This window comes from Bos taurus, chromosome 21 (assembly GCF_002263795.3).
Source record: "Bos taurus isolate L1 Dominette 01449 registration number 42190680 breed Hereford chromosome 21, ARS-UCD2.0, whole genome shotgun sequence".
Classification (NCBI taxonomy): domain Eukaryota; kingdom Metazoa; phylum Chordata; class Mammalia; order Artiodactyla; family Bovidae; genus Bos; species Bos taurus.
In genome coordinates, this window is record NC_037348.1 from 30,603,828 (window position 1) to 30,615,540 (window position 11,713).

Consider the following 11,713-nt stretch of genomic DNA (forward strand, 5'->3'; position numbering starts at 1 on the left):
TATCAATAACCTCAGATATGCAGATGATACCACCCTTTTGACAGAAAGCAAAGAGGAACTAAACAGCCTCTTGTTGAAAGTAAAAGAGGAGAGTGAAAAAGTTGGCTTAAAACTCAACATTCAGAAAACTAAGTTCATGGCATCTGGTCCCATCACTTCATGGCAAATAGATGGGGAAACAATGGAAACAGTGACAGACTTTATTTTTCTAGGCTCCAAAATTACTACAGATGGTGACTGCAACCATGAAATTAAAAGATGCTTGCCTCTTGGAAGAAAAGCTATAACCAACCTAGATAGCATATTAAAAAGCAGAGACATTGTTTTGCCAACAAAGGTCCATCTAGTCAAAGCTATGGTTTTTCTAGTAGTCACGTATGGATGTGAGAGTTGGAGTATAAAGAAAGCTGAGTGCCAAAGAATTGATGCTTTGAACTGTGGTGTTGGAGAAGACTCTTGATAGCCCCTTGGACAGCAAGGAGATCCAACCAGTCCATCCTAAAGGAAATCAGTCCTGAATATTCATTGGAAGGACTGATGCTGAAGCTGAAACTCCAATACTTTGGCCACCTGCTGTGAAGAACCAACTCATTGGAAAAGACCCTGATGCTGGGAGGGATTGGGGGCAGGAGAAGGGGACAACAGAGGATGAGATGGTTGGATAGCATCACCGACACGACGGACATGGGTTTGAGTAGTCTCTGGGAGTTGGTGATGGACAGGGAGGCCTAGCGTGCTGCAGTCCATGGGGTCTCAACGAGTCAGACATGACTGAGCAACTGAACTGAACTGAACTGGATTGCAATCCCATGTATCACAAGAGGGAGGTAGAGGGAGATAGGGGGAGATTTGACACACACACAAAGGAGAAGAAGGCAATGTGAGCAGAGAGCAGAGACTGGAGAGGTATAACCACAAGCCAAGGGTAGATGTTGGTAGAGGAAAGAAGAGGAAAAAGGAGAGAGGCAAAGAAGAGGAGATTCTCCCCTGCAGCCTCTGAAGGGAGCACAACCCTGATGACACCTTGATTTTAGCCCCATGAAACTGATTTCAGACTTCTGCCCTCTAGAATTATGAAAGAATAAATTTATTCTGTTTTAAACCACTAAGCTTATGGTGATTTGTTACGGTGGCAACAGGAAGCTAACACAGCCAATGAAGAACAGAGGTCTGCCAACAACCTTATAGATAAGCTTGAAAGAGGATCTTCCATCCAGATGAGTGTTACCCTGGCTAACATCTTGAGTGTAACCTCATGAGAGACCCTGAGCTAGAATCACTTAACTAAGTTGCACCTGAATTACTGACCCATAGAAACCATGAGAGATAATAAGGAATTGTTGTTGGCTTGAGGCACCACAGTTTTGAGTGACTTGTTAAGCAGCAAGAAATAACCACAACATTTTCACTACAAGAAATGCTACAAGAGTGTATTCAGGGAATAATGTTTATTCAGGTTTATAGTGGGAATTACCCCAGATGAAAACATGGATCTGCTAGGGGAAGCACACTGACTGAAACCACCCACCCTGGCCAGGCACCATAGCAACTATTTGCATGAGTTGTTTTAGGACAAGATGTCCTGGTAAGGAACACGGAACTAATAAGCCTCCACCAACCAGAAGAGTTCGGGAAAGGTCAAGAGGAGACACCATATGTCTGATCACGTCCCAGAATCCTTTTTTCTGGCATCCACCTTGGCTGAACAAGGTGTGCACCACCAGGAAGGACTTTGAGTCAGAATAATTGGCTAAAGACAACCCAGAAACTAATCCCATCACCATAAAGCCCAAGACCGCAAGCCATGTGACAGAGCTGCTCTCCTGGGTTCCCTTACCCTGCTACTCTCCTCCCGGTGCCCTTTCCCAGTAAAATCTCTTGCTTTGTCAGCACATGTGTCTCCTCAGACACATTTCCTAGTGTTAGACAAGAGCCCAGTTTCAGGCCCTGGAAGGGGTCCCCCTTCCTGCAACAGATCTACAAGAGGGAATAAAGATCACTGGAAATACTAAATATATTAGAAACAAGGCAAGGATACCCGCTCTTACTGTCTCTATTCAGCATTATATTGGAGGTCCTAGTCAGTGTAACAAGGCAAGACAAATTAAAAAGTGAAATGATTGGAAGCAGGTAGAAGAAATAAAGCTATCTGTTAAATAACAAATTTGTATGCCTAAAAAATCCAAAGGAATCTACCAAAAAAAAAAGCACTAGAACTAACAAATGTAATTAAGTAAGATCACAAGATTCAAGGTCAATATTTTTTTAAAATCAATTGTATTTCTATACAAACAACAAATGATTAGAAAATTAATTATAAAATACAATTTACATAGTATCAAAACCCATGCAATTCTAAAGAACAGGTTTAGGAAAAAAGTGTGTAAGGCATCTACACTGAAAACTACAGTTCATAGCTGAGAGAAATCAAAGATCTAAATAAATGGAAATACATACCATGTTCATTGATCAGGAAATTCTCCCCAGTTTGAAACATAGATTCAATTTGTTCTTAGCCAAAATTCCAACAGTCTTTTTTGTTGAGACTGACTTGTTTAGTTGCTAATTCTTGTCTGACTTTTTGTGACCCTATGGACTGTAACTGGCTAGGCTCCTCTGTACATGGGATTTCCTAGGCAAGAATACTGGAGTAGGTTGCCATTTGCTTCTCCAGGGGATCTTCTTGAACAAAGGATTGAACCTGAGTCTCCTGCATTGGCAGGCAGATTCATCACCTCTGAACCACCAGGGAAGTCCCGTGACTAGATAATTCTAAATTCTGCATGAGAATACAAAGGAGCTATTGTGTGGCCTTCCCTGGTGCCCCAGTGGCTGACTCTGCACTCCCAATGAAGGGGTCCCAGATTTGATTCCTGATCAGTGAACTAGACCCCACATGCTGAAACTATTATGGAAATGAGTGGGGGCAGGGAAGGGAAGCCAATAAGCAGGGCAGATCAGGTGGAAAGGAAAGTTTGCTTTATTTCAGGTGCTGGCAACTGCGAGGGGAAGGTGGTGGATATCTTTCCAAAGGCTGACTCCTTCCCCTGACAAGCATGGGGTGAGAGCATTTATAGACAGAGTAGGGGATGCTGTTACCTGCAGAAACAACATAGTCATCTCTAACAGTCATCTTCAATCGGTCATCAGCGGTCTGACTAGCATCATCTTGGTTGTTTTAGGTACAGTTAGTCTTCAATTCGGGTGCACTTGTTCTCATTTTTTTTTGTGGTCAGTTTTCAGAATTGTGGAAGCTCAAGTCCTGGGTACAGTCTGGTCATCATGTAGTTAACTTTTCCACCTGGTGTTTTGGTATCTTTAAGACAGCTCACACGATATGGCTAAGAATATTATCTACAGCCCTTGAGAACGGAAGGTCCCTAACTATGTTTAATAACTACGTTATTATTATTTGGTCTCCTTAGACTGTTGTCCTTTGTTTCAGTATTTCTCATTTCTCTGATTAAACTTATTCTTTGACTAAAGTTTTCCACAGACAAAAGGAAGGCAGAGGACATGATGGGGGGGTGGCGGGGGGGACAAGGACCATACAGTCCTGCTCTGTTTCAAAACTAAGAGTTCAAATGACACAACCAAAGATCCTGCCTGCCACAACTAAGTTCAGCCAAATAAATAGATAAAGATAAATATTAAACAAGCAAATGAACAAACAAAAAAACCCAAAGGAGCTGTTGTGTTATTAACCGATTATATTATAACAAGCATCCCCAAGTGTAGTGACTTTTTAAAAATAGGCATTTATTATCTTGCAGTTTCTATGGGTTAAGAATCTAGGTTTAGCTGAGTGCCTCTGGCTCAAAATCTCTCATGACGTTGTCATTAAACCGTCAGTCTCAGCTGAAGGTTTAACTCATGGGGTTGTGGGCAGAACTCAGTTCCTTGCAGGTTGTTGGGCTGAGGATCTCAATCCCTCGCTGGCTGATGGCCAGAGAGGTCTCCCTCAGGTCTTTGCCACGTGGGCCTCTCCCTCAGAGAAAGTAAGTAAGAAAATGAGAGAGAGCAGTAAAAATGAAATCATGGTCTTTTTATAACCATATCTCTGAAGTGAAATCCCATCACTTTTGCCATATTCTGCTTCTTAGAAATAAGTTAGTAGGTTGGTCCCCATTCACGGATATGGAATGACACAAGAATGCAAAAGGCAAGAGTCACTGAGGCACATCTTAGAGGCTTTCTGCCACGCCCAGGACAGCCAAAACGATCGTGTTTATAAAACAAAGGAACAAAGTTGAAAGACAAACACTATCTGATGTAAGACCTAGTATAAAGCTGTAGCAATGCTGACAGTGCGGTATTGACATAAAGAGAGAAAAATAGTTCAGTGGAAGTAAACCCAGAAATAGACTCAGACATGTAGCCAGTTGACGTGTTTTTTTTTTAAACAAAGGGGCCATAACAATTTAATACAGAAAAAAAAAATCATTTTCAACAAAGGGCATTTGAAGAACTGGATAAATATGTGAGAAAAAGGAAAATATTAATTTGAGATGGATCATGGGCCTAACTATAAAAACAAAAACCATAAAGCTTCTCATAGAACATGTAGAGAAAGAGTTCTACGTGTTCATAGAGGGACTGATATCAAGAATTTATGGAGAAATCTCTACAAATTGATAATAAAAGTTTTAATAATAAAAGCCCAATTACAAAATGGGCTAAAGTTTTGGATAGATACTTCACAAAAGAAGATGCAGAGATGGCCAACAGGCACATGAAAATATGCTCAACATCATTATCAGGGAAATTAAAATTACAATGAAATAGCACCATTCACTCACCAGAAAAGCTATCATTGAAAAAGAGTAACAATAGATAATGATGACAAAGATGTGGAGCAACAGAAACTTCTTGTGGGAATGCTAGGACCACTTTGGAAAACCTCTGGTGGCTTCCTTATACATGTATTTGTTGTTCAGTCGCTAAGTCATGTCCAGCTCTTTGCGACCCCAAGGACTGCAGCATGCCAGGCTTCCCTGTCCTTCCCTATCTCCTGGAATTTGCTCAAATTAGTGTCCATTGAGTCGGTGATGCTATCTAACCATCTCATCCTCTGCTGCCCCCTTCTCCTTTTGCCTTCAATTTTTCCCAGAATCAGGGTCTTTTCCAATGACTTGGCTTTTCACATCAGATGACCAAGGTAGTGGAGCTTCAGCTTCAGCATCAGTTCTTATAATGAATATTCAGGATTGATTTCCTTTAGGATTGACTCGTTTAATCCCCTTATATGTATACCTATCTTTTGACTGACATGGAACAACAGCCTGGTTCCAAATAGGTAAAGAAGTACGTCAAGATTGTGTATTGTCACCCTGCTTATTTAACTTATATGCAGAGTATATCATGCGAAATGCTGGGCTAGATGAAGCACAAGCTGGAATCAAGATTGCTGGGAGAAATACCAATAACCTCAGATACGCAGATGACACCACCCTTATGGCAGAAAGTGAAGAACTAAAGAGCCTCTTGATGAAAGTGAAAGAGGAGAGTGAAAAAATTGGCTTAAAATCCAACATTCAGAAAACTAAGTTCATGGCATCCGGTCCCATCATTTCATGGCAAATAGATGGAGAAACAATGGAAACAGTGGCAGACTTTATTTTGGGGGGCTCCAGAATCACTGCAGATGGTGACTGCAGCCAAGAAATTAAAAGATGCTTGCTCCTTGGAAGAAAAGCTATGACCAACCTAGACAGTATATTAAAAAGCAGAGATGTTACTTTGCCAACAAAGGTCCATCTAGTCAAAGCTATGGTTTTTCCAGTAGTCATGTATGGATGTGAAAGCTGGACTATAAAGACAGCTGAGCGCCAAAGAATTGATGCTTTGAACTGTGGTGTTGAAGAAGACTCCTGAGAGTTCCCTTGGACAGCAAGGAGATCTGACTAGTCATTCCTAAAGGAAATCAGTCCTGAATATTCATTGGGAGGACTGATGCTGAAGCCGAAACTCCAGTACTTTGGCCACCTGATGCGAAGAACTGACTCATTTGAAAAGACTCTGATGCTGGGAGGGATTGAGGGCAGGAGGAGAAGGGGATGACAGAGGATGAGATGGTTGGATGGCATCACCGACGCAATGGACTTGAGTTTAAGCAAGCTTTGGGAGTTGGTGATGGACAGGGAAACCTGGCGTGCTGCAGTCCATGGGGTTGCAAAGAGTTGGACATGACTGAGCGACAGAACTGAACTGACCTTTTGATACAACAACCTAGAGACTTCTCCAAGGAAATCAGTATATATGTCCACAAAAAAAAAACCTTATACAAGAGTGTTTGCAGTAGCTTTATTCATAAAATCTCCAAACCAGAAACAACCCAAATCCTCTCAACAAGAGAAAGGATAAACAAATTGTGGTATAGCCACATGACAGCATTCTAGCCAACAGCAGAAAACAACACTACCACTGAAACACTTCACAGTGTGGAGGAATCTTGTAGACACTGTGATTAGTGAAAGGAACCAGGCATAGAAAAGCACATACAGTGGGTTCCATTAGTATGATGTTCAAGAGCAGACCGAAGAGTGGCTTTTCAAATCTAGTTATTTAAGGATGAGTGGGGGTGAAAGTCGACTAGAAGGAAGCGCAGAGAACATTCTGGAGTGATGAAAATATTCTATCTTTCTATTGAGTTGTTGATTACATGGGTATATGCTTTTTGTCAAAAGCCATCTAGTGAAAAATTTGCTTCCATTAATAAAAAACACAACGCATTACATTTTGCAGATGTAAATGCTTATGCTACAGCTTCTTGGGGCTAGAGTCCATGCTAGGTCCTAGATGTCCTTCACATGGTCACAACCTTTGCAGTTTCCAAAGTACCTTCCTAGCCCTGACTTCATTGTTCCTCACAGGCTCCTTTGCAAGGAACCAGGGCTGCCTGTGGAGGAGGGCTATAGAGCCAGGACCCAGGGAGCACACATGGAACCCAATGTGATACAGGACTTTCTCCCGCCACTGCCCCTGTCTTCTGCAGGGACAAAGAGTTAAGTAAGTTCCTCGTCCCTGGAGGTCTTCAAGTCAGGGTAGGTTAATAATATGGGAATGTTGGGTTAGACTCAATGACCTAAAGAAAAACTTCACTGGCCTGAGAGGCTGTCAATAGGGAACTTGCCTGGGGACAGAGTGAGTCAGCTTCTGGTTCAGTGCTCTGACTCCAGGCCAGCCTGGGTTCTGCTGTTCCCAGTTAATGACTCTGTAGCCCCTGCAAAAACTTAGCTCTGGCCTGGGTTGACCTGCATCCTGAAGGCATCCAGATCTGTATTCAGATGTCTGGGACAGGGTTATTTTGCCCTAGGGACTCTGATTTCTGGGATGTGCTCTGCCCTTTATCCTAGGACTCTTGACCTTGCCTTCCAGTGACACTTATAATATACTCCCATGTCCTCTGGGACAATATTTATTCAACAATAAATATTATATATTTTTGAGTTTGAAGACTACACTGCTGCTATTTATTTATTTTTTAAAAAGTTTTAGCCGTACCAGGAAGCATGTGGCATCTTAGTTCCTCAGTCAGTGATTGAACCTGCCCACGCTGCATTGGAAGCACAGAGTCTTAACCACTGGATCACCAGGGAAGTCCCAACAGGAAACAATCTTCAATAGACAAATGTATACTCACAGAAACCGATAAGTAGCAAAGAATCCAAAATATGAGAGAGAAAGTAATTCTACTACAATAACCATTTTTTGTACCACGGGGAAGTGAGGGGAAGGAAGTTGGGAAAACTGGAAGGCCCTGGATATTCCATATTCTTAAGGATGCCTGTATAATTTCCATAGTATTTGCATTGTGATTGTTTGTTCCTCCCAGACTTGCATACCCCAGAGATGGGGAGCTCACTCCCTATCATCCACAGGAAGCTTTGGCAGTGAGAGCAGCCTTCTTCACCAGGCTTGCAGCAGTCTCCTGTGCCTGCCCCATGCCCCTGACTCCAAGGGGTCTCCTCTCTGCCCCCAGTGCAGAGCAGGCAGAGCTGGGAAAGGCAGCTGGGAGTCCAGGAGTACGGTCAGTTCAGGGTTCACTGTCCTCCTCTGGGCCACACTCAACTCTGCAGGTTCCCTTCCTCTAGCGTCTGCCTCCAGCCCACCCAACTCCAGCCTGTCTTCACCGCTGCCAGAGCCACCTCCACAAACTAGGCTCCTCTTCTGCTTCTGCTGCATCCATGCCTCCCAAGTCTCCTCTTTGCCTCCTCTGACTCTGGTGGCCCCTAGTCTGGCCACACCGGCCTATCCAGACCTAGCAGTTAATCTGGCCCAATCTAACTGGTCCGATGGCTACCTTAACTCTTCCACAACCACACCTTCTGTCCACAGAATGACCCTGCCTGCCACCAGGGCATCCACGGCCCTTCAAACCCAGGATGAACTGTCCCCTCCTCTGGTTCTTTTAAAGCCCTTCCTCCAACTTGGGCTTCTTCCAGCTCAGGGAGGCTGGTGCCTGTACTGGACCAAGAATTTAACAGGACTCGACATATCCAATGGGTACCCCTGATGGACGGCACAGTCTACAACTGTGGCCTCGAAGGACGCAGAGCACAAGCTGCCAGGTCAGCATCAGACCCGCCCCAGCTCCAGCCCCGCAGAGGCTCCTTCCCTCCAGCCCTGCAAGTGGTGTGATACAAAAGGAAACTCATCTGGGGGAGCCTGGCATGCAAACCCTCCTCTGCTCTCAGTCTCCAGCTCCCCGATCTCCGGCCTTCCTTCCGAAACCCTGGGAAGGGGAGGGGGGGAAAGATAAGGCCTCTCCCAGACTATTGGAGGAGTGCAGACCCACCCTGGCCCAGGAGCAGCAGCCTGCCAGGGGCCGCAAGGCCAGGAGAGATGGGCAAGCCTGAGATGGAGCCCTGTGCTCCTGGGGCCGGTCTGGAGGGACGAGGAGCATTACGGCCATGGTAATGGCTTCTGACTTTAGAACATGTTAAACAAGGGTTCAAAGCTCTTTCCTCGTAGCTATTCTGCAAGGCCTAGGAGGTTCACTGTGCCTGTGAGGGGTGGCCCTTGTACCTTTGGAAGCATTTCATACACACCAGCTGATAGACTCTGCACAGATTTTCTGCAAGGTCAACAGAGAACAGGCTTTTGTCTTCCTTTGAACAGAGAGTGATAACGAGACTTAGAGAAGCTAAACAACTTACCCAAAGTTGCTAAGCAAGAAAGCGGAGGGGGACTGACCTTCTGAGTTTTCTGCCCTCTCTTCCCTCATAGGCCCCCTCATATACCTACCATTCCCGGCTCTGCCTCCCTTTCATAGAGTCTGCAAAAGAGGCCCCCGCCTCTGTGAGCCCATTCCCCAGGGTGAGGGAGCTCCAGCCAGCCCCCTTGAATCCTATCGACCCTCTGCGTGTGGCCCACGTCCAGGGAAGGGGCTGGACCTCAAGCTCTTGGAGGCCTTGCAGGTAAGGTGCCTCTGCTTCTGTGAGTAAAGGAGCCCACTCTGGGCTCTCTGGAGACCCAGGGCAGGGCCCAGACCCTCAGCCTTGGGGGGCAGGGGGGTCCTCTGCCTGTCCGTCACATTGACATTTCTTTCATTTGCTCCATCTTTCCTTCCTCATAACTCCCATGAGAACAATGGCCATTCACTCTGTAGCTCAAACACCGGCAACTCTCCCCAGAGGGCTCAGCCCCTGGCATTTCTCCCTTGTCCTTCTCCCCTTCTGCACTGCGCACTGCAGCCAGCGAGACCTCGCCCCTCCCTGAGTTCCCCATCTTTCTTCGCATCTTCTCACCATCCCAACGCTGTTCCCTCTAGCCGCACGGCACTTCCTCTCTGAATGTCAGTGCCCTCCTGGCCATCCAAGGCCTGTGTGATGTTCGGGACTTTCCTGATGGTCCAGTGGCTAAGACTGCACGTTCCCAAAGCAGGGGGCCTGAGTTCAATCCCTGGTCAGGGACTAGATGCCACATGCTGCAACTAAGAGTTTGCAGGCTGCAACCACAGATCCTGTGGGCCGCAACTAAGACCCAGCGCAGTACCCCGCCCAAAAAACAAACAAAATAGTCCGCGGTAGAAGCCCCTCTCACCTCCTCTGGGCCTGTACCCTCCTAGCACAGATCACAGGCATCTGGAGGTCTGTGTGTCTGCCTTCTCCCTGCCCTCTTGTTGGGGAATCCTGGGGCCAGGACTGGGTTCCAACTTCTCAGGATCCCCCATCCTTGAATGGGGAGGGCCTAGGCTAGAGTGGGCACTGGTGATGACTGACAAATTGAATCTGCTTCCTCTGGATCACAGTTGCGCTCAGTCGCTCAGTCCTTTCCGACTCTTTGTGACCCCACTGGGGTGTGCCCCCCAGGCTCCTCTCTCCATGGGGATTCTCCAGGCAAGAATACTGGAGCGGGTTGCTATGCTCTCCTCCAGGGGATCTTCCCAACCCAGGGATTGAACCCAGGTCTCCCGCGTTGCAAGTGGATTCTTTACCGACTGAGCCACCAGGGAAACCCAGATTAGTAGAACATATACAGCAGAAGGGCTTTGGGGGAACTTCACCTCCTGCATTCATATCCAGACAGGGAAGCTGCAGCCCAGAGAGGGGCAGGGACCCACCAAGGTCACACAGCAAGTTGGAGCCGGACTCTTTGGCTTTCCCCTGTCCTTGTCTGACATTGACCCCACATGCCAAAGTTCCCCCTTGAGAAGACAGGGATACATTCTTATTGTCTTCTTCTTCCTCCAACCAACTGCAGCCCCCTACTCATGCCCTCATTCTTCGGCTGAGCCCCTCTGGGCCACACAGGGGAGTACGCATGTCCCACTCCAGGGCTTATCCCATTTAGCGATCATCCAGACCCTTTCTTTCGTTTCCTAGATGAAGAGACTGAGGCTCAGAGAGTGAAGCAGCCTACTCAGGGTCACACAGCAGAGTCAAGTCCAGAACTTGGCCATGGGCTCAGTGGACAGAGACCCAACCTCCAACTTACCTGGTTCCCACGTTTTCTTGGGTGGTCCCCAGGCTTGCATCCAGCAGGCTCTCCTGCGGGGCTGCTCTGCTGTCCGGCATGCTGGGGTTCTAGGGGGGACAGCTGCGTCCAGCTCCAGAACTGTGTGGCACCAGCCTCGGGCATCTGCCAGAGAGAGCGGTCTCCCTCAGCCTGGGAGGTTGGCCTTGACGGGGCAGGGGGGCGGGCCTGGGGCCGGGGGAGGCGGCGACTGGAGTGGCCCAAAGAGACCTATTTCCTCTCCATTTTTAGAAACTCAAAACACTCCTCAACGGTGAAATTGCTCAAGATTAAAACTTTCCTTTTCTTTGTGGTTTTGTTTTCACTCAAGATGAGAAGAATTTCAATGAAGCCAGTGTTCTTTTTCATGCAAATCTGCTCTGGTTCTCCCAGGAAGTCTGGCCAATGGGCTCAGGGCTTCTGGGTCCCCAGAAAACCTCCTCACTGGCTTGAGAGGCCATGTCAGAGCACAAGGGGTTCTCAGCACCAGTCTGGATTCAGATCCTGCAGTAGCTCACCCTGCAAACCTGCCTCACTGTTGACACAGCACCCAGGAAGGGGTTTTATCCTCTCAACCCACCTCCCCCAGGTTCTGCGCTGAAGGCTGGAGCTCTGAGCAGGACCCGTGGTTCCTGCCCTCAAGGAACCCCAGTCTGAAGGAAGGAGAGAGACATTGCCAACACTGAGGACTACGGTACAGTTGACAGAAGCATTTGCACGGAAGCAGATGTCATAAGGGACCCAGGAGCATGACTAC

At 46.7% G+C, this 11,713-nt stretch overlaps 1 protein-coding gene across 3 annotated transcripts in view; it reads right to left on the reverse strand.

Moving 5' to 3' along the window:
* The window catches only part of ACSBG1 (acyl-CoA synthetase bubblegum family member 1), a 59,244-nt gene extending 48,117 nt beyond the window's left edge, over positions 1 to 11,127 (reverse strand). Inside the window, 1 exon segment of one of the 3 annotated variants that reach the window (NM_001024548.1) lies at positions 10,939 to 11,081. In NM_001024548.1, coding sequence (NP_001019719.1) covers positions 10,939 to 11,018 — 80 coding nt within the window. In that variant the 5' untranslated portion in view covers positions 11,019 to 11,081. 3 annotated transcript variants of the gene reach the window in all.
* Positions 11,128 to 11,713: the final 586 nt, after the last annotated feature.